The 20,180-nt window shown below is 46.6% G+C and overlaps 1 protein-coding gene across 3 annotated transcripts in view; it reads left to right on the top strand.

The window, feature by feature from the left end:
* Nucleotides 1-20,180, top strand: part of sin3aa (SIN3 transcription regulator family member Aa) — a 142,763-nt gene that overhangs the window by 105,013 nt on the left and 17,570 nt on the right. For all 3 annotated transcript variants that reach the window (XM_070865133.1, XM_070865134.1, XM_070865132.1), the window contains 2 exons: nucleotides 11,533-11,702; nucleotides 16,176-16,349. In XM_070865133.1, coding sequence (XP_070721234.1) covers nucleotides 11,533-11,702; nucleotides 16,176-16,349 — 344 coding nt within the window. The remainder of the gene's footprint in view (nucleotides 1-11,532; nucleotides 11,703-16,175; nucleotides 16,350-20,180) is intronic.

Raw genomic sequence — 20,180 nt, 5'->3', positions numbered from 1 at the left:
GTAATGATTTGGAAAAAGACTTAATTTTAATATTGGGCTTTTACAACAAAGAATATACCCGCAAGTTTATTATAACCAGGGAGCTAGGTGAAAGGTGGTTGATGTACCAATGAAAGTTTATTTCTTCAAAGACTAAACAGTAAGCCTTTTGTTAGCTTGTCTCAATAATCGAAAAAATACCTCACACCCATTGTGTTGGAAAGTCTTTGACCCCGATCTGCTGAAAAAACTGCGAGATTGCATCGAATGTACAGCACAAACACAGGCCATTCAGCCCAACTGGTCAATGCTGACTCCACGCGAGCTTCCTCCCATCTTACTTCATCTAACCCTATCAGCATAACCTTTCTCCCTCATGTGTTTACCTATCTTTCCTTTAAATGCATCGATGCAATTCACTTCAACTACTCCATGGTAGTGTATTCTACATTCTAACTACTCTCTGGGTAAAGAAGTTCCTCCTGAGTTCCTTATTGGAGTTATTGGTTCCTTATTGATCTTATATTCATGACTCCTAATTTTGGATTCCCCGCACTCAACAAGTGGAAACTTCTTCTTTACATCTACCTTACCTTTCATAATCTTAAAGACCTCTATCAAGTCACCACTCCATCTTCTCTTTCCGAGAGAAACGATCCCTAGCCTGCTCAGTCTTTCCTGATAGTTATAACCTCAGTTATGGTATCATCCATGTAAATCTTTGCACCTTCTCCAGTGCCTCTATATCCTTTTTTAAAATATGGAGATCAGACCTGTGCACAGCACTCTTCAGTGTGGTTTAACTAAGGTTGTATAAAAGTTTAACATAACTTCCCTGATTTTCAACTCTATCCCTCATGGAATGATAATTAGCTCAGGCTAGCCAGGCTGTACAGACAGGATCCCAATAATCTGATGTGGAGTGCAGTGACAGTTCACAGGTTGGCCGTCAGCCCGCCTGTACTAAACACCGATCGTTTTAAATGCAACGACTCCAATTGCTACTCGTGCTTTGCGGAGTTGCATGGGATAAAACAGAGACCAGACATAGGCATTCTGAGTTTTTGTCGAACACAAGATCAGAAGACAGTTAGAAGTTAGCTTGTGTAAGTCAAGTAAGATGACCCACTGATGTGGGGAAGATTGGCTTGTTTATTAATTTGTGTCATTATATGAAGATAAGTTGTATTGATGGAATTAAGTGAGTCCAATCATAACCGATATCTATGTTCACCTTACTGTGAAATAAAGTATCTGGCAAGTGTTTGCTCAATCTGTTTTCGGTGAGATTTAAGAAGCCCATCTGTGCAAGATACCAATATCCGGTTCATGTCACGCTGGGTCCCGTTATCGTGCAAATAGATACAGGGCGGTGTGAGTCGTTCCATAAAAGTAAGGTACTCTGATCGCTAACTGGTGTGTGACGCCACTGAACCCGAGACCTGATTTTGTAATGGTGGTGCTGACTCTCTCCTAATGTTTGAGTGTCTTGTACAGAGCACTGAACATATTTGAACCCGCAGTATCAGATTGCCTCTGACTGTAGGTGAATTGGCACACTGCCTATAATGAAGCCTGTTGTAGTAACTGTGATCTGCAGTAAACTATGATTCATTTTCAATTTTATTTTGCATATTTTTTTTCTTACTCTCGTATGTGGATATTTATAACTGCAGTAGCACTTCTGGTAACGTGATAGTACTGTGAGCGTGTCCATGCCGTATCCATAAAGCCTAGGACTTTCTGGTAAACAGCAGGAATAAATTGTGGTAGGAGGAGAACCTACTGGCGTTAGCTGTGGCTCAGTGGTCGCACTCTGCCTTTGAGCCAGAAGGTTTATAGGTTCAAGTCCCACTGCTACATGAATTGAGCACATAATCTCAGCTGCTACTGAAGTGTGGATACTGAATATTGCATTGTTACAGGTGCCATCCTTTGGATAAGGCATTAAAGTGAGGCCCTGTCTGCTTATTTTGTTGGTTCAGGTGGATGTTAAAGGTGGCACTATTCCCAGAAGCAATTCCCTTCCTCAACCAGCACCACAGAAAACAGATAGACTGGTCATTCATCTCATTGCTGTTTGTAGGATCTTGCTGTTTGATTACCCATGTAACAATTACACAATGGGGTGTAAATTGCAGCCGGAGGCTTGCCGCCTCCGAAACGCAAGAAATCTCCACACCAACCTGATGGCGCTGGTCCTTCGAACACTTGCGCTCCTGGGCCTGCAGGCGACGCCTCTGTAAAGGCCCAAATATCCCAGGGCCCCAGGCGGTTCGCATCGTCCATGGAATCACGTGGGCCAGGCCAATCAATGACAAAGGAGGATTCCTGTTATGCTTGCGAGGATGCCATTTATGCATGGAATCGCCATACGCATAATAGGAATTACCTAAAATAAAATACATTTTCACAACACTGAAATAAAAATAAATCATCACGGGTTCAAAATTAATTAAAGTACCATTTAATTAAACATTTAAAATAATTTTTTGAAAAATAAATTTAAACATTTTTAAATGGGACAAAATTAACCTAAACTAATTTTAAATGCAAGGGAATGCTTAAATAATTTTAAATTTTACTTTAACATATATTTAAATCCATACACTGGTAAAAGAAAGCCTTATGCCTGCCTTTACCTGGCGTAAGGGTTTGGTGAGTATTCGCTGAGCAGTAGTTGGCCAGATAGCGAATGTCAATTTCCAGCGGATACGAACAATCTGTCAAGTAGAAACTTGACCGATTGCAAGTTCCAGGTTTTTGCGCGTTCGCATCACATGCAGGAACCTGCGGGGCACTTGACTGTTTGTGCCGTCAAAGGCCTAATTAAAATCCGGGCCAGTGCATTTCATTCCACATGCAGTGTTTTGGGATATTCCGGGGACATTTCTTTGCCATCCGTGCTGCTGTAGTATACTGACTGACCAGCAAAATATAGCCAGTGTTTTTACAAGAGGGAATGACTAGTTTTGCTGTCTTAACTATAGTCCTGTAAAGCTATTAATATCAGCCGATAAACCACAGTCATGCAAGTTTCATCTTCTAAACTTTGAACTCCACAATCTGTGTTGGGCTTGACATGAGTGAAGAGAATAGAACTTTAATGACAAAGCTGTGAGAGAGATTTCAGATTAATGGACAGGTACCGGGAACCGCTATCAATAAATACTGAAACATGGCGGTAACTCAATCATGGGAGGGAACCGAGGCTGTCACAGTACAGCTAGGATCATTATAATCTTGTGATATTTTGACTCATTACTCGTGTTAGATTTCCGAGGAAATCATCTCCTTTGGGATGGTTCATTTTAATGATTTACTGTGGTCTATGATTGACATAATTAATATGTCCTTACTATATAGTATAAATGCACATGAGGCACATACTTGAGAGAAGGTCACTCTGTGACCAGTAACCTTTATTCACCAACATTGAAGTGATGAAGATGAAGGTGGGTGGAGCTTCCCTTTTTATACCTGAAAGTCCAGGTTAGGAGTGTCTCCCGCAAGTTCACCACCTAGTGGTTAATGTTCCCATGGTGTACAACTTAGGTCAGTTTATGCATGGGTTACAATGACAGTTGAATACATGACATCACCCCCCCCCCCCCCCAAAGTCTTATTGGGATCACAGGTTAAGTCTCTCTGGTGGTTTACACTCCCTTGTAGAGCGCCTGAGTTGGGGCTCCGGTTGTTGGGCGCTGGCCTGAGTGTCTGCTGTTTGCGGTGCCTCAGGCCTGTCCGGACTGCCCACAGTGACTGGGCTCTCCTCCACTTGGTTCCGGTGTTCGGTCACCTGTGATGGAGTGAACTCTACATCGTGTTCTTCCTCTGCTTCTTCTATGGGGTTGCTGAACCTCTTTTTTGTTTGATCCACGTGTTTGAGGCAGATTTGTCCATTGGTAAGTTTAACTACCAGAATCGTATTCCCCTCTTTGGCAATCACAGTTCCTGCGAGCCATTTGGGCCCTGCAGCGTAGTTGAGGACAAAGACAGGGTCATTGACATCAATACATCGCGCCCTCGCATTCCTGTCATGGTAGTCACATTGTGACTGGCGCCTGCTCTCAACAATTTCTTTCATGGTGGGGTGTATAAGGGATAACCTGGTTTTGAGCGTCCTTTTCATTAGCAGCTCTGCAGGTGGAACCCCTGTGAGCAAGAGTGGTCGGGGTCTATTGGCCAACAGGAGGCGTGATAAGCGGCTTTGTAGGGAACCCCCTTGGATTCTGAGCATCCCCTGTTTGATTATCTGCAATGCTCGTTCCGCCTAGCCGTTTGAGGCCGGCTTGAACGGTGCCGTTCTGACACGGTTGATACCATTTCCTGCCATGAAGTCCTGGAATTCAATGATTGTAAAGCACGGGCCATTGTCGCTGACCAAGACGTCAGGTAGACCATGGGCGGCGAACATTGCCCGTAGACTTTCTACCGTGGCAGAGGATGTGCTTGAATTAAGAATGTCACACTCGATCCATTTGGAGTAGGCGTCGACTACAACCAAAAACATTTTTCCCATGAAAGGACCTGCGTAGTCCACATGGATGCGTGACCATGGCTTGGCGGGCCAGGACCAGGGGCTAAGGGGGATTTCCCTGGGCGCATTGCCCAGCTGGGCACACGTGTTGCACCCGCGAACACAAAGTTCCAAGTCTGCATCTATCCCTGGCCACCAAACGTGTGCCCTGGCAATTGCCTTCATCATGACAATGCCCGGGTGCTCATTGTGGAGTTCTCTGATGAACACCTCTCTGCCCATCTGGGGCCTGACTACTCGGTTACTACATAGTAGGCAATTGGCCTGAATCGAGAGTTCATCCTTGCGCCTGTGAAATGGTTTAAATTCCTCAGGGCATGCCCTGTACGTGGCTGCCCAACCATTCAGGACACATTTCTTGACTAGAGACAGTCTATTTGATCTGACGGGCTGTCACGGGTGAGCCTTCGCTTTCGAAAGCTTCAACAGCCATGACCATCTCAGCAGCATGCTCGGTTGCACCCTCGGTGGTGGCTAGTGGAGCCTGCTGAGTGCATCGGCGCAGTTTTCAGTGCCCAGTCTGTGCCGAATTGTATAGTCATAGGCGGCTAACGTGAGTGCCCACCTCTGTATGCGGGCCAATGCGTTTGCATTTATGGTCTTGTTGTCGGCCAAAAGGGACGCTAGAGGTTTGTGATCTGTCTCCAGCTCAAATTTCCTGCCAAACAGGTACTGGTGCATTTTTTTACTGCATATACACATGCAAGCGTGTCCTTTTCTACCATCCTGTAGCCCCTTTCTGCCTGGGACAGACTTCTGGAGGCATAAGCTACCGGCTTGGTAACTGACCCTTGGCATTGACATGCTGCAACACACACCCGACCCCATAGGACGACGCATCGCACCTTAAAACAAGTTTCTTACATGGGTCATATAGCTTGAACAGATTGTTAGAGCACGCAATTTGTTATGCTCCATCAAAAGCCCTTTTCTGGCTGTCCCCCCAGACCTAATCGCGACCTTTGCGTAGGAGCACATGTAGCGGCTTTGGCAGCGTGCTCAATTTGGGAAGAAAGTTACCAAAATAGTTCAGGAGCCCCAGGAACGAACGCAGATCCGTCGTGTTTACGGGGTCTGTGTGCTCTCTGGATCGCTTCCGTTTTGGACGCGGTACATCTGATCCTGTCTGCTGCTACCCTCATCCCCAGGAATTCTACCTCTGGAGCTAGGAAGATGCACTTCGCCTTTTTCAGTTGCAGACCTACCCGGTCCAGTCTGCGTAGCACCCTCCTCCAGGTTGTGGAGGTGTTCTTCAGTATCGCAACCCGTGATGAGGATGTCATCTTGAAAAACCACCGTCCTTGGAATCGACTTGAGGAGGCTTTCCATATTGCGTTGAAAGATCGCGGCGGCCGAGCGAATCCCGAACGGACATCTGTTGTACTCAAACAACCTCTTTTGTGTCGTGATGGTGGTCAGCTTCTTCAACTCACTCGCCAGCTCCTGTGTCATGTAAGCTGAGGTCAGGTCCAATTTTGCAAAAAGTTTGCCACCGGATAGCGTCGCAAAGAGGTCCTCCGCTCTCGGTTGCGGGTACTGGTCTTGGAGTGACACACAATTGATGGTGGCCTTGTAATCACCACATATCCTGTTCCAAGGCCAGGAGGCCAAAATTATCGCCGATTGACGCACAGCTACGGACTTACACAAAGCAGATCATTCCGGTGCTCGGCAGCCACTGTAGTCGTGACCCACAAAGATTCGGAGAACAGGTTGCCACTCTGGATTGTCCCAGGGTATGGTTCCGCACTACTGGGGAGGAGTTGGCTTGCTGTCATGAACTAGAAATGGGGCGATGTCAATGCAATTTCCTCTGTGGAGCGAGTATCATGCTCACAGATCCTGGACAAATTTGACTCATTATTTCAACCCGGCATCGGCACTTTCATGGGGGCCAAGGTAGTGATTCTCATAAAACCGGACGCCAGGCCAGTACACCACATGGCCAGAGCGGTGCCGTACGTGATGCGGGAAAAGATAGAAGGCGAATTGGACCGCCTGCTGAGGGAAGGCATCACCTCGCCAGTCGAATTCAGTGACTGGGCGAGCCCGATCATGCGGATGGGTCGGTCAGGATATGTGGTGATTACAAGGCCACCATCAATCGGGTGTCACTCTAAGACCAGTACCCGCTACTGAGAGCGGAGGACCTCTTTGCGACGCTATCCGGTGACAAACTTTTTTGAAAATTGGACCTGACCTCAGCTTATATGACCCAGGAGCTGGCGAGTGAGTCGAAGAAGCTGACCACCATCACGATACACAAGGGGTTGTTTGAGTACAACAGATGTCCGTTCGGGATACGCTCGGCCGCCGCGATCTTCCAACGAAATATGGAAAGCCTCCTCAAGTCGATTCCAGGGACGGTGGTTTTTCAGGACGACATCCTCATCACGGGTTGCGATACTGAAGAACATCTCCACAACCTGGAGGAGGTGCTACGCAGACTGGACCGGGTAGGGCTGCGACTGAAAAAGGCGAAGTGCGTCTTCCTAGCTCCAGAGGTAGAATTCCTGGGGATGAGGGTAGCAGCAGACGGGATCAGCCCTACTTCGTCCAAGACGGAAGCGATCCAGAGAGCACCCAGACCCCGTAACACGACGGAGCTGCGTTCGTTCCTGGGGCTCCTGAACTATTTTGGTAACTTTCTTCCCAAATTGAGCATGCTGCTAGAGCCGCTACACGTGCTCCTACGCAAAGGTCGCGAATGGGTCTGGGGAGGGACAGCCAGGAAAGGGCTTTTAATAGAGCACGCAATTTATTATGTTCCAACACTCTGTTAACAGTATACGACCCATGTAAGAAACTTGTGTTAAACTGCGATGCATCATCCTATAGTGTCGGGTGTGTGTTGCAGCATGTCAATGTCAAGGGTCAGTTACAGCCGGTAGCTTATGCCTCCAGGAGTCTGTCCCAGGCAGAAAGTGGTTACGGGATGGTAGAAAAGGGGGCGCTCGCATGTGTATATGCTGTAAAGAAAATGCACCAGTACCTGTTTGGCAGGAAATTTGAGTTGGAGTCAGATCACAAACCCCTAACGTCCCTTTTGGCCGACAACAAGACCATAAATGCAAACGCATCGGCCCGCATACAGAGGTGGGCACTCACGTTAGCCGCCTATGACTATACAACTCGGCACAGACCAGGCACTGAAAACTGCGCCGATGCACTCAGCAGGCTCCCACTAGCAACTACTGAAGGGGCTACCGAGCATGCTGCTGAGATGGTCATGGCTGTTGAAGCTTTCGGAAGCGAAGGCTCACCCGTGACAGCCCGTCAGATTAAAGTCTGGACAAATAGAGACCCGCTATTGTCTCTAGTCAAGAAATGTGTCCTGAATGGGGATTGGGCAGCCACGTACAGGGCATGCCCTGAGGAATTTAAACCATTTCACAGGCGCAGGGATGAACTCTCGATTCAGGCCGATTGCCTACTGTGGGGAAACCGCGTGGTCATGCCCCAGATGGGCAGAGAGGTGTTCATCAGAGAACTCCACAATGAGCACCCGGGCATTCTCATGATGAAGGCAATTGCCAGAGCACATGTTTGGTGGCCAGGGATAGACGCAGATCTGGAACTTTGTGTTCGCAGGTGCAATACGTGTGCCCAGCTGGGCAATGCACCCAGGGAAATCCCCCTTAGCCCCTGGCCATGGCCCGCCAAGCCTTGGTCACGCAGCCATGTGGACTACGCAGGTCCTTTCATTGGAAAAATGTTTTTGATTGTAGTAGACGCCTACTCCAAATGGATCGAGTGTGACATTTTAAATTCAAGCACATCCTCTGCCACAGTAGAAATCTACGGGCAATGTTCGCCGCCCACGGTCTACCGGACGTCTTGGTCAGCGACAATGGCCCGTCCTTCACAAGCACTGAATTCCAGGACTTCATGGCAGGCAATGGAATTAACCATGTCAGAACGGCACCGTTCAAGCCGGCCTCAAACGGCCAAGCAGAATGAGCAGTGCAGATAATAAAACAGGATGCTCAGAATCCAAGGGGGTTCCCTACAAAGACGCTTATCACGCCTCCTGTTGGCCTATAGATCCCGACCACACTCGCTTACAGGGGTTCCACCCGCAGAGCTGCTAATGAAAAGGACGCTCAAAACCAGGTTATCCCCTATACACCCCTCCATGAAAGAAATTGTCGAGAGCAGGTGCCAGCCACAATATGGCTACCATGACAGGAATGCGAGGGCGCGATGTATTGATATAAATGATCCTGTTTTTGTCCTCAACTACGCTGCAGGGTCCAAATGGCTCGCATGCACTGTGATTGCCAAAAAGGGAAATAGGATTCTGGTAGTTAAACTTACCAATGGACAAATCTGCCGCAAACACGTGGATCAAACAAAAAGGAGGTTCAGCAACCCCATAGAAGAAGCAGAGGAAGAACACAATGTTGAGTTCACTCCACCACAGGTGACCGAACACCGGAAACAAAGGGAGGAGAGCCCAATCACTGTGGGCAGTCCGGACAGGCCTGCGGCACCGCAAACAGCAGACACTCAGGCCAGCGCCCAACAACCGGAGCCCCAACTCAGGCGCTCTACAAGAGATTGTAAACCACCAGAGAGACTCAACCTGTGATCCCAATAAGACTTTGGGGGGGAGGTGATGTCATGTATTCAACCAGCATTGTAACCCATGTATAATCTGACCCAAGTTGTACACTGTGAGAACAATGACTACTAGGTGGGAGACACTCCTAACCTGGACCTTCAGGTCCAAAAGGGGAAGCTCCACCCACCTTCATCACTTGAGTGCTAAGGAATAAAGGACAAATCACAGACTGACCTCTCAAGCATGGGCCTCGAGTGCATTTATACTGTATAGTAAGGACCTATCAATGGCGATTTCTAGTTCATGACAGCAAGCCAACTCCTCTCCAGTAGTGCGGGACCGTCCCCCTGGACAATCCAGAGTGGCAATCTGTTCTCCGAATCTTTGTGGGTCACGACTACCGTGGCGCTGCCTAGCACCGGAATGATCTCCTTTGTATATCTCTGTAACTGTGCGTCAATCGGCAATAATTTTGGCCTCCTGGCCTTGGACGCCCACAACTTGTCGAACTGTTTGATGATCATCAGGGACTGGCTGGCCCCTGTGTCTAGCTCCATTGATACTGGGATGCCATTGAAGAGCACTTTCATCATTATCGGTGGCGTCCTGGTGTATGAACTGTATATGTGCTCCACATGAACTCGCTGAACTTCAGCTTCCAGCGATTTCCCCCAGTGTTCATTTGGCCTCGTAGGGCTTACACCGAGCCCATCCTTCTCGTACATCAACCTGGCTGCATGCTTCCTGCACATACGCGCCAAGTGACCGCTGACATTGCAGTTTCTGCAGGTATATTGCTGATACCTGCAAGCTCTGGCTGGGTGTTTGCCTCCACACCTCCAACATGAGCCGTTGTTGAAAACAAAAGGTCCATTACCAGTCAATCGTCTCTGACTGTCTCTGTAACTGTCCTTAAGTGCACCCATTGACACGTGTTGATGGCCCCATTACTGGCCGCATGGTCCCTTGCAGTGGCATGAATCGCCGTTCAACTAGCCATTGTCTCTGTTGAATTCCCCCTTTGGGTTCGACTACATGCTCCTGCCTGTGTACCGCGTTAACAATGCTCCTGCCTGTGTACCGCGTTAACAATGTTGACTCCCTGTCCATTTGCTGCATTTAAGCCAAGATTTTTGTCAAACATCATTCTGGTCTCTTCCTCCCCTGAGATAAATGTCTGGGCCATCAAAGTCGCCGTTTCCAGGGTCAAGTCTTTGTGGTCTCAATCAGTTTCCTGAAAACCCCTCAATAAAAAAAAGTCTTGGAGCATCTCCGCTCTGCATGCATCTGGGAACTTACATAGGCTCGCCAATCGCCGGAGGTCTGCCACGAAGTCTGGAACGCTTTGCCCTTCTCGCCGCTGATGCGTGTAAAACCGGTGTCTCACCATGTGCATGCTGCTCGCCGGTTTAAATGTTCCCCGATCAACTTACTGAGCTCTTCAAAAGTCTTGTCCGCCGGCTTCTCTGGCGCTAGAAGGTCCTTCATCAGGGAGTACATCCTGAATCCACAAACCGTCAGGAGATGAGTCCTGCGTTGTTGGCCGAATTCTGTCCCAACCATTCCTTGGTAACGAAACTTTGCTGTAGTCTCTCAATAAAATCGGCCCAATCATTACCAACACAGTACCTCTCATCTGTGCTGCTAGTGGCCATGCTCGCGTGGTTTAAATCCCAGTTTCTCATCGCCAATAATATGTCCTTACTATACAGTACAAATGCACACGAGGCCCATGCTAGAGAGAAGGTCACTCTGTGACCAGTAACCTTTATTCGCCAGCACTGAAGTGATGAAGGTGGGTGGAGCATCCCCTTTTATACCTGAAAGTCCAGGTTAGGAGTGTCTCCCACAAGTTCACCATCTAGTGGTCAATGTTCTCACGGTGTACAACTTAGGTCAGTTTATACATAGGTTACGATGACAGTTGAATACATGACAATAATAAAGGAGAATAGTAAGTGCATTCGCTTTTGACATAGCATTATACAATGCAGAAGAAGGCCATTTGGCCCATTGTGCCCATGTCGGCTCTATGAAAGAGCTATCCAGTTAGTCCCACTCCCCTCTTTTCCCCATAGCCCTGCATGTTTTTCCTTTTTAAGTATATGTACAATTTCCTTTTGAAAGTTACTATTGAATTTGGTTCCACCGCCCATTCCAGATCGATCCCATTTGCAATTTTCTAATACTCTGGGCGGGCGGGAGCACGTATTGTGAGAGGCGCTGTGTGTATAATGTGAAGTGGTGCTTTGTATGTGTGTGAGATTGGTGCGAGGGGCTAAGCTCGTCATGTGGGAGTGGCAGTGAGCGGTTACGCTTTGTATAAGTGTGAGAACTGTTTATATAGCTGGTGCTTTGGGCCTATGCACAAGGGACCAATGTGCGACGGGCATTACTTTATGTGTGTGTACGGGTCGGCTCTGTAACCTGTTGTTTTGTCAAATTTCAGTGGATATTGATGTGGAAGACTATTACCCAGCTTTCCTTGATATGGTGCGGAACCTTCTGGATGGCAACATGGACGCCTCCCAGTATGAGGACACACTTCGTGAAATGTTTACTATTCATGCGTTCATCGCTTTTACAATGGATAAACTCATCCAGAGTATAGTCAGGCAGGTAAGATGCCGCAAATCAGAATTCTTGTCATTCCTTCCTAAGCCGTGATCTGAATTTCACCTGGTCGGATGTTTCTATCCCCTCTAGTCCCTTTCCAAATACAATATCCTGGTGTGGATGTTGGGAGGACCCTACAAATTAAACCTGGAAAAAGTCGTTTACTTTATTTAGAAGGGATATGTACAGCACGGCTAATTAACACAGCGACTCAAGGAGCTTCACAGGGGCTGACTGGGCACCAAGCAGAAATTGGATAAGTTGGGGAGATGGGAGTGGGTCAAGCATGGGTCTCGAGAAGTTTTTTGGAATTTAGGAGAGATGTGGCAAGGCGGAGGCGTTTAAAAAGAGAAGTCCTGAGTGCAGGGCCATGATGGTTTACGGCTGTAGCACCAGTGGTGGAGCAGAGGGAGGGGAAGTGCATTGCACTCCAGACGCAGAAGAACAGAGGGTTGGAAGAGGTTTGGAGGCAAGTTATGAAGGGACATGAAAGGATTTTTGAAATTGATGCTTTACGAAGCATAGATGAAGGATGGATAGGACTCGATACAGGTGTTTGCAGTGTGTGATGTGCATTACCCTTATGGAGCATGCACACCATGTATCTTAACAGTTGGGGAAAATGTGCAAAATTAAGACCAAGGATAGAAATCAGGAGTCTCTGAAGTGTTTTAAAAGTGGCCCTGCCTATTGGGTGCAGGGCAAGCTCTTCTCCACAGCAAAGAAGGGCGAATCGGAGGCAGTGTAATTCTGTACAACTAATTCTGTCAATGAGCAAGTGATGATGTTAGCAGCCATACAGTTGAGGCATCTGAAGAAAGGAAGAAAAATTAAGAATTGGGGAAAATGAAAGGAATGGAGAAGACTTTGTTCGATTAAGAGATTACACCAGCTACATTTCTGAAGTACTTCGTGAATTATTTCCTGAAAATTCTATTTGCAAAATTCTATTTTTAATGCCTCTGGGCAGTGCAGCCCATAATCTGCAGTTGTACAACCAATTGAGTTACTCCTTTAACTCCTGGAGCATATTGTAGCAGCATTAATATTTACTTAGTTTCTATTAATTCACATATTGATTAGTGGTTGTGTAAGTTGCAATGCTCAGCAGGGCTACTTGGCGGTTAGCTAATATAGTCCAGCTGGATCAATATGGGAATATAACAGAAAAGTTTGCCTTAGAGGGAGTGCAACGAAGGTTCACCAGACTGATTCCTGGGATGGGGCAATTGTCCTATGAGGAGAGATTGAGGAGACTAGGCCTATAGAAGAAGGAGAGGTGATCTCATTGAAACATATAAAATTCTTACAGGGATTGACAGGATAGGTGCAGGGAAGATGTTTCCCCTGGCTGGGGAGTCTAGAACTAGGGGTCACAGTCTCAGAATAAGGGGTCAGCCATTTAGGACTGCGATGAGGAGAAATTTCTTCACTCAAAGGCTTGTGAATCTTTGGAATTCTCCACCCCAGAGAGCTGTGGATGCTCAGTCTTTGATTATATTTAAGACAGAGGTCGATAGATTTTTGGATATTAAAGGAATCAAGGGATATGGGGATAGTGCAGGGAAGTGGAGGTCAAAGATCAGCCATGATCTTATTGAATGGCAGAGCAGATTCGAAGGGCCGAATGGCCTACTCCCGCTCCTAATTCTTATATTCTTGTAAGCTGTCTTTCCTTAAGAGAATTGTTAAACCAGATCTGTGCTGTTGTCTACTCAAGTGTATTGGCGGTACTGTAGCTGTCCCCTTGTAGGGGGGCGGCGGGGGGGGGGGGTGCGTAGTACATATTTTTCTCCCCTGTGTTGAGGCGTGCTGACTTACTTGCTTTTTGTCCGGCTCGACGTACTCGGTATTTAATGGTATAGGGATCACCTTGCCTGCTGGAAATGTAGGAACTTTAGTAAAGTGTTGCAGTTCTGCCGCTCTGGAGAACGTATTTGAATTGTCTTACAGTGCTGCACCAGTGCAAAAATATTATTGTCACTGACGTTGTTCTGTAACAGTTTTTTTAAAAAGCGTTCGCTTTAAATTCAGTGCCACAGGGTTATTAAAACGACTGCCTGTGGCCCACATGTGACCCACAATTGCTCATCTGGACCATAAAGCTGAGGCATTTGTTTTACTTGTGTTTCTATTTGTTTGCTCACTCTTTGAATTTCATGGGCCTAGGGTTCTTGGCACTGTTGGTCGATAAATCCTCAAATCACAACGTCAAAATGTATTGGTATGCAGAGTTTGAGATTATATGCAAATTATGGAACGTTGATTTGAATTTTTTATGTGGCCAGCAAGTCTTCAAGGTGCTCGACAATGACCAAAATCTTGGATACTCCTACAATAGACGATAAGTTTTAATGTTAAAAGATTTAAATATTCATGTTATTGGGAGCTCTTTTGTTGAGTGCAGCGAGTGTCGGGGGACGTGGCTATTAGGTGATTCCCTGGGGAAGTGAAAATCATGTGGCCCTGTTGCATGATGACGCACTGTATTTCTGTACTGTATGCTAGACTGTGGCATTGGGCTACTAGAGGAATAAGTATCAGTGGAGCGAGAATGGCCTTTTCTCAACCGTGACTTTTCTTCTGTATTTATTTGCTAAGAAAATGTGAAGATTATGAGGGGGCTTGACAAGGTGGATGCAGAGAGGATGTTTCCACTGATGGGGGAGACTCGAACTAGAGGGCATAATCTTAGAATAAGGGGCCGCCCATTTAAAATTGAAATGAGGAGAAATTTCTTCTCTGAGGGTTGTAAATCTGTGGAATTCGCTGCCTCAGAGAGCTGTGGAAGCTGGGACATTGAATAAATTTAAGACAGAAATGGGCAGTTTCTTAAACAATAAGGGAATAAGGGGTTATGGGGAGCTGGCAGGGAAGTGGACCCGAGTCCATGGTTTTCGCATCTGCAGCTTTTACTTATTATTTGGTCAATAGTCTCCATTGTTCAATCAGGAATGCTAAAATCCACCTATGTTGCACCAATTTCTTTCAATATTTAAAGAGAAAAAAATACAATCCTAAACTTCAGCGAACTCTATTGCATAGGATTATTGTGTTCATTTTGTTGGACCGTCTGCAAGAGCGAGGAGGAATAAAACTCTCCATGAAAATTAAAACCAAGGGCCATAGATTTGAAGTAATTTGTAGAGGGGAATTGAGGAGAACTTTGTTCACCCAGAGGGTGGTGAGGGTCTGGAACTCACTGCCTGAAAGGGTGGTAGAGGCAGAAATCTGCATAGCATTTAAAACGTACTTGGATGTGCACTTGAAGTGCCGAAACCTTCAGGGCTACGGACTGAGAGCTGGAAAGTGAGATTAAGCTGGGTAGCTCTTTGTCGGCCGGCACAGACACAATGGGTCGAATGGCTTCCTGTATCGTAAATTTCTATGGTTCTATGAAATTCTTTAATTGGAAACATAGAAAATAGGTGCAGGGGTAGACCATTCGGCCCTTTGAGCCTGTACCACCATTCAATGAGATCATGTTTGATCATTTACCTCAGTACCCCTTTCCTGCTTTCTCTCCATACCCTTTGATCCCTTTAGTCGTAAGGGCCATATCTACTCCCTCTTGAATATATCCAATGAACTGGCATCAACAACTTTCTGCGGCAGGGAATTCCACAGGTTAACAACTCTGAGTGAAGAAGTTTCTCCTCATCTCAGTCCTAAATGGCCTACCCCTTATCCTTAGACTATGTCCCCTGGTTCTGGATTTCCCCAATTTGGTTTTGGTCTGATAAATGCACGCATCCCAGAGGATCAGCGCTCGTTGGCATGTATTAGCTCTAGAATTACCACAGTGTGTAATCCGCCACAGACCAGGCACGGAGAACCATGCTGATGTTCTCAGTAGGCTACCATTGCCCACCACCGGGGTTGAATGTTACCTGTGGTCTGTCTTGTTTTGTGATGCTCTTTATATGAGATTAAGTTAGAAACTGGGATTGGCAGTAGAATTCCATTAATAGCGGTCAGTATGAGTTTGCAGTGGATTAGCGTTTCTACAGTTATCAGTAGTTGAAAGCATGGAAATGAATCACCCAATGTATTTTTTCTATAAAGGTGTGTTCTCCCCTTGAGTCTCCTCATGTTACATACCAGTTGAGCAATACCCCTCTAGAAGGTTGAGAGCAGCCTGGGTGGCCCTTCTTTGTGGGAACTGACTTTATATCTGCTCAGGTCCTCCCAACAGTGGCATGGCTGAGATTAGGAATGTGCAGGTGCAGACATTTAACCCACCCTCTGTTGTGCACTGGGGCTTCGGTGCATTGTGCCGGGGTGCCCACCATTTAACACCGTCTCTCTATAAACCTTCCTGGAATGCATTGGTTGCTCAACTTGTCTTGTGCCAAGATTAGGACCTTTGGGTGGATTGCCCACCGAGCCCTTAAATTTCCAATGTGACCTCAAATCCAAAGATCTGTTTGAATCACTAACCTATTCCCCTGTTTTTTGTGTTTTTGTTGATTACAGCTGCAGCATATTGTGAGCGATGAGATCTGTATACAGGTGACCGATCTGTACCTGGCAGAGAGTAATAACTCTGCCACGGGAGGTTCCCTGGCAACCATACCCACCCGAGCTGTTATCGAAAGCAACTACCAGCGCAAGGCTGAACAGCTCATGTCAGATGAGAACTGTTTTAAGGTAAGTGTGTGTTCAGATACTGATCCATCACTGGCAGAACCCCTTTCTGAATGACGTTTAGGGAGGAGTGCCCAGGAATGGGATTGAGGGAAGTGGCACAGAACAGATGGGGTGTGATGTGACTTCAGTGTTACACAACTACTGTTGAAGTAAAGATGCAGATTTTGGATCCCATCGTGACTCCTGTATTGCTCTGATTCTTTTGAATAGAGGTCAATGCTGCAATTGTGACATTTATGCAATGCGTGATGCTGTACGTCCAAATCTATTCCGAATTCTGGTATTTTGTTTGGAACCAAATGGATTCAAGTCTTGAGGAAAACAACAGTTGTGACTGAAACAACCCAGTACATCTAATAACTTGTGTACCAGTTGGAATTTTAAGATGGTGACTATCGACAGTGAACAAAAAGATAATGGGGGCGAAATTACCCCTTTTTAATACCCCCACTAGCACCTCCGGGGCCACTAACTGGGCGCTAGGAAGTTTTTTTCCTGGGGGAGGAAAACATTACAGCCTCCTGGGAAATTGCCCCGGAGACTTGGAAGGCGCTGTCCCGGCAGCGCAACAGTTAGCACCCCGGGCCGGTGCGCAACCAGCGTGCGCTTCCACCCCGCGCCGACCCCATAACGCCCCATGGAGGAAATTGCCATGTGGGCCGCGAAGCTGGCAGATATCCGCTACCGGGGCGCTGTTGAAAGGGGAGGCCTGCAGCACCCCAGGCCACCATTCTTCGTTGGTCGGCCAACTCTTGGCCAGCAAAGGGCCATGCAGCATGCGCAGCGCACCTCCCCTTTAATGTAAGGGGAGGAGCGTTGTAGCACGTCAGCGCTAGGTGGAACGTCAGCGTAGCGCTGGACTCATCCTGCACTACTGCCCCAGGAGCGTCCCTCCAAGGAAGCGAAGCGCCGGACACAGCGCTCCGCTTCCTTTGAGGGGCGTACGGCCCAATTCCGCATCGTGGGGAGGGACTTCTGGGCCGGGCGATAAAAGTCTCTCCCCCGGAAGGTTACTGCCCCCAATCAAGGCGCAGCGCAATTTCGCCCCCAATGTGACATAATGGGGAGTTTTAAAAGTGTATTGTGTGCATTCATAACAATTCATATAAAAGTTTAAACATTACTGACTATAAAAGCATTTTACACTTGTATAATTGAGCACACACTCCAGTAAGCTATCCATTATTTTATTCTACTTAGTATGAAAAGTAAATGAAAATAATTTACATACAAAGTGCAGTGGGTACCTAGGAATGAGTTACGAGCTGTAATCTAATTGACACATTCAGATGATTCATGCGTCAAATTGTGGCTATGGGAGTGATTTAAAGACTGAAATTTAATGTGAGTGAATTTTGGATGGGTTATAAATATTAAATAACTGGCAGTGATTAGAAGCTGTAACATAACTGGAAGGTTCAGATGACTTGTGTTTTACTATATGTATGACAGTGTATCACACAAGACATTAAGAGGGCGAAATTGCGTACCGCCCCGGTCAGGGGATGATAACCGCTGCAAGGCGGGACATCCTGCGCCAGGCCAGGTGCAGAAGTCACATCCCGGCAGCTTAATTGGGATTACCACCCCCGAGGGCGCCACTTCCTCTCTGTGGCGGGTCTGAGTTGCTAACATCGGGAATATTCCAACGATATGCGGAGAAGCGCGTAGCCAAGGCGGGAACACAGGGCCCCCCTGCGGACTCTGCATTAGGGAGAAGGGGCCACTGCTACACCACTGGGGAGCGGGGTGCCGTGGCTGCAGCCCAGCACAGAAGCGGAGTTCCGGGCTGCAACATCGCGGCACGGACCCCGCGATTTAAAGAGGGCAAGGCCGCAACCAGTAAGTCGCCCATTTTAAAAAAAAATGTCAGCATTGCACATACCCTTTCATTTTCGTCCCGCGAGTGGACATCACCCGTGGCAGCTTCACAGGGCGTCATTAGATTTTCGCTCCGGGGCAAAAACGGGTCGCTGCGCACGATGCTGACGTCATCGCCGCCGCAGTGGCCTGGAGTGCTGCCGGCAGGAGCGGGATGTTAGCGCTACCGCTAACTACCACGTAATTTCACGGGAGTCAGTAGCGGCTCTGGGCGAGAAGTCATTTGTGCCCCGTTCGCAAACAACCCGAATTTCTCCCCCCAATTCTTCCCCTCAATGCTTTTACTTCTTTATAAATACTGCCCTACACTGCACCCGATTTGGGATTTGGAAGCTGGAACGTATAATTCAGAAAATCTCCCCCTAGCCCCTGATCTGTGCGATGCAATCCATTTCTGATGATGAGGATTCAACGGTAAATTGGTAGGAATATCTGCAAGTCTGACATTCTCTGGCTTTCAGTTCGCTCCGCTTTGATTAGTACCCAGTCAGGCCCTAACACCAGATGTAGAGTGCATTTATGTTATAGCATTGGTGAGAAGTGCGTTGCATTGCACCAATGTGATAATTGTAATACAAGTATACACTCAATTAGCTTTCTAATTTCCCCATGCCCTTTTTATGATTTATTTATATACTTCCCTTTTAAAAGCTATTTTGGGTACTGCTTCGACCATTGTCTCTTGTAGGACATTCCATGTCCTAACAACCCACTGTGTTAAAAATGATGATAAATTCCTAATCTCGCACTTTGTTTATTGATGATTATCTTAAATCAATGTCCTCTACTCACCAACTCACCCACCCATCAGCGGAAATATTCTTCCCCCATTTACATTATCAAAACCCTCATCGTTTTGAACACGTCTCAGATCTCTGTCTGTGCATGTCCTGGCCAATATTTATCCCTCAATCAACATTACTAAAGCAATTTGTCTGGTCATTATCACATTACTGTTTGTGCGAGCTTGCTGTGCACAAATTAGCTGCCGCGTTCATTCATTGCAACAGTTTCTACACTTCAAAAGTACTTAATTGGCTCTAAAGTGTCTTGGTGAAAAGTGCTATATAAATCCAAGTCTTTTTTGTACCTCTTAAATTCCTCTGTTCTAATGAAAAGAGCTCCAGTTTCTCTACTCTCTCATAGCTAAAGCCTCTTATTTTCAGCAGCACCTATCCATGGCCTTGAGTTCATTTGTCAAGAAGCGTACCCAAAGCTGGACAATATTTTATTACCCATTCAATGATTTGTGTCATTACTTCTTGCTTTCTTACTCTGTGTCTATTTATACAACCTATGGTTCCATAGGATCCTGGGGTACTGTAGCATAGTGTTTGTTACTGGACCAGTAATCCAGAGATATGGACTAATGATCCGGATACATGAGTTCAAATCCCACCACGGTAGCTGGGGAACTTAAATACAATTAATTAAATAAATCTGGAATAAAAAGCTACCGGATTGTCATAAAAATCCATCTGGTGTCCTTTAGGGAAGTAAATTTTCCGTCCTTAGCTGGCCTATATGTGACTCCAGACCCACAGCAATGTGGTTGACTCTTAACTGTCCTCTGCCACTCAGTAACTTACCACCACCTTCTCGAGGGCAATTAGGGATGGGCAATAAATGCTGACCTTGCTGGCGACGCCCGTGAATTAATTTTTATAAAATGCTCTTTTTTGAACAATTTGCGCCCCATCTCAAATATTTTATATTTGAACCCCCAAGTCCCTAAAGTGTATTTTTGGGCCATTTTTCTTGAAAACATTTATGGGAAATCAGTTACGTTTAAGCTTGTATTTTAAAGTAACGTGCCTTCACACAAGTTCTTTTTTAGAACAAGTGCTTTAAATACTGATGAGCTAGGCTTTGACGTTGTTTCCCCAAAGACTGAACAATAAGAAATTTGTTAGCCTGTCCCGATAATCGTTAAACACTCTACCTATTGTA

Source organism: Pristiophorus japonicus, chromosome 21 (genome assembly GCF_044704955.1).
Source record: "Pristiophorus japonicus isolate sPriJap1 chromosome 21, sPriJap1.hap1, whole genome shotgun sequence".
Taxonomy (NCBI): domain Eukaryota; kingdom Metazoa; phylum Chordata; class Chondrichthyes; family Pristiophoridae; genus Pristiophorus; species Pristiophorus japonicus.
This window is presented reverse-complemented; position numbering and strand designations above follow the sequence as displayed.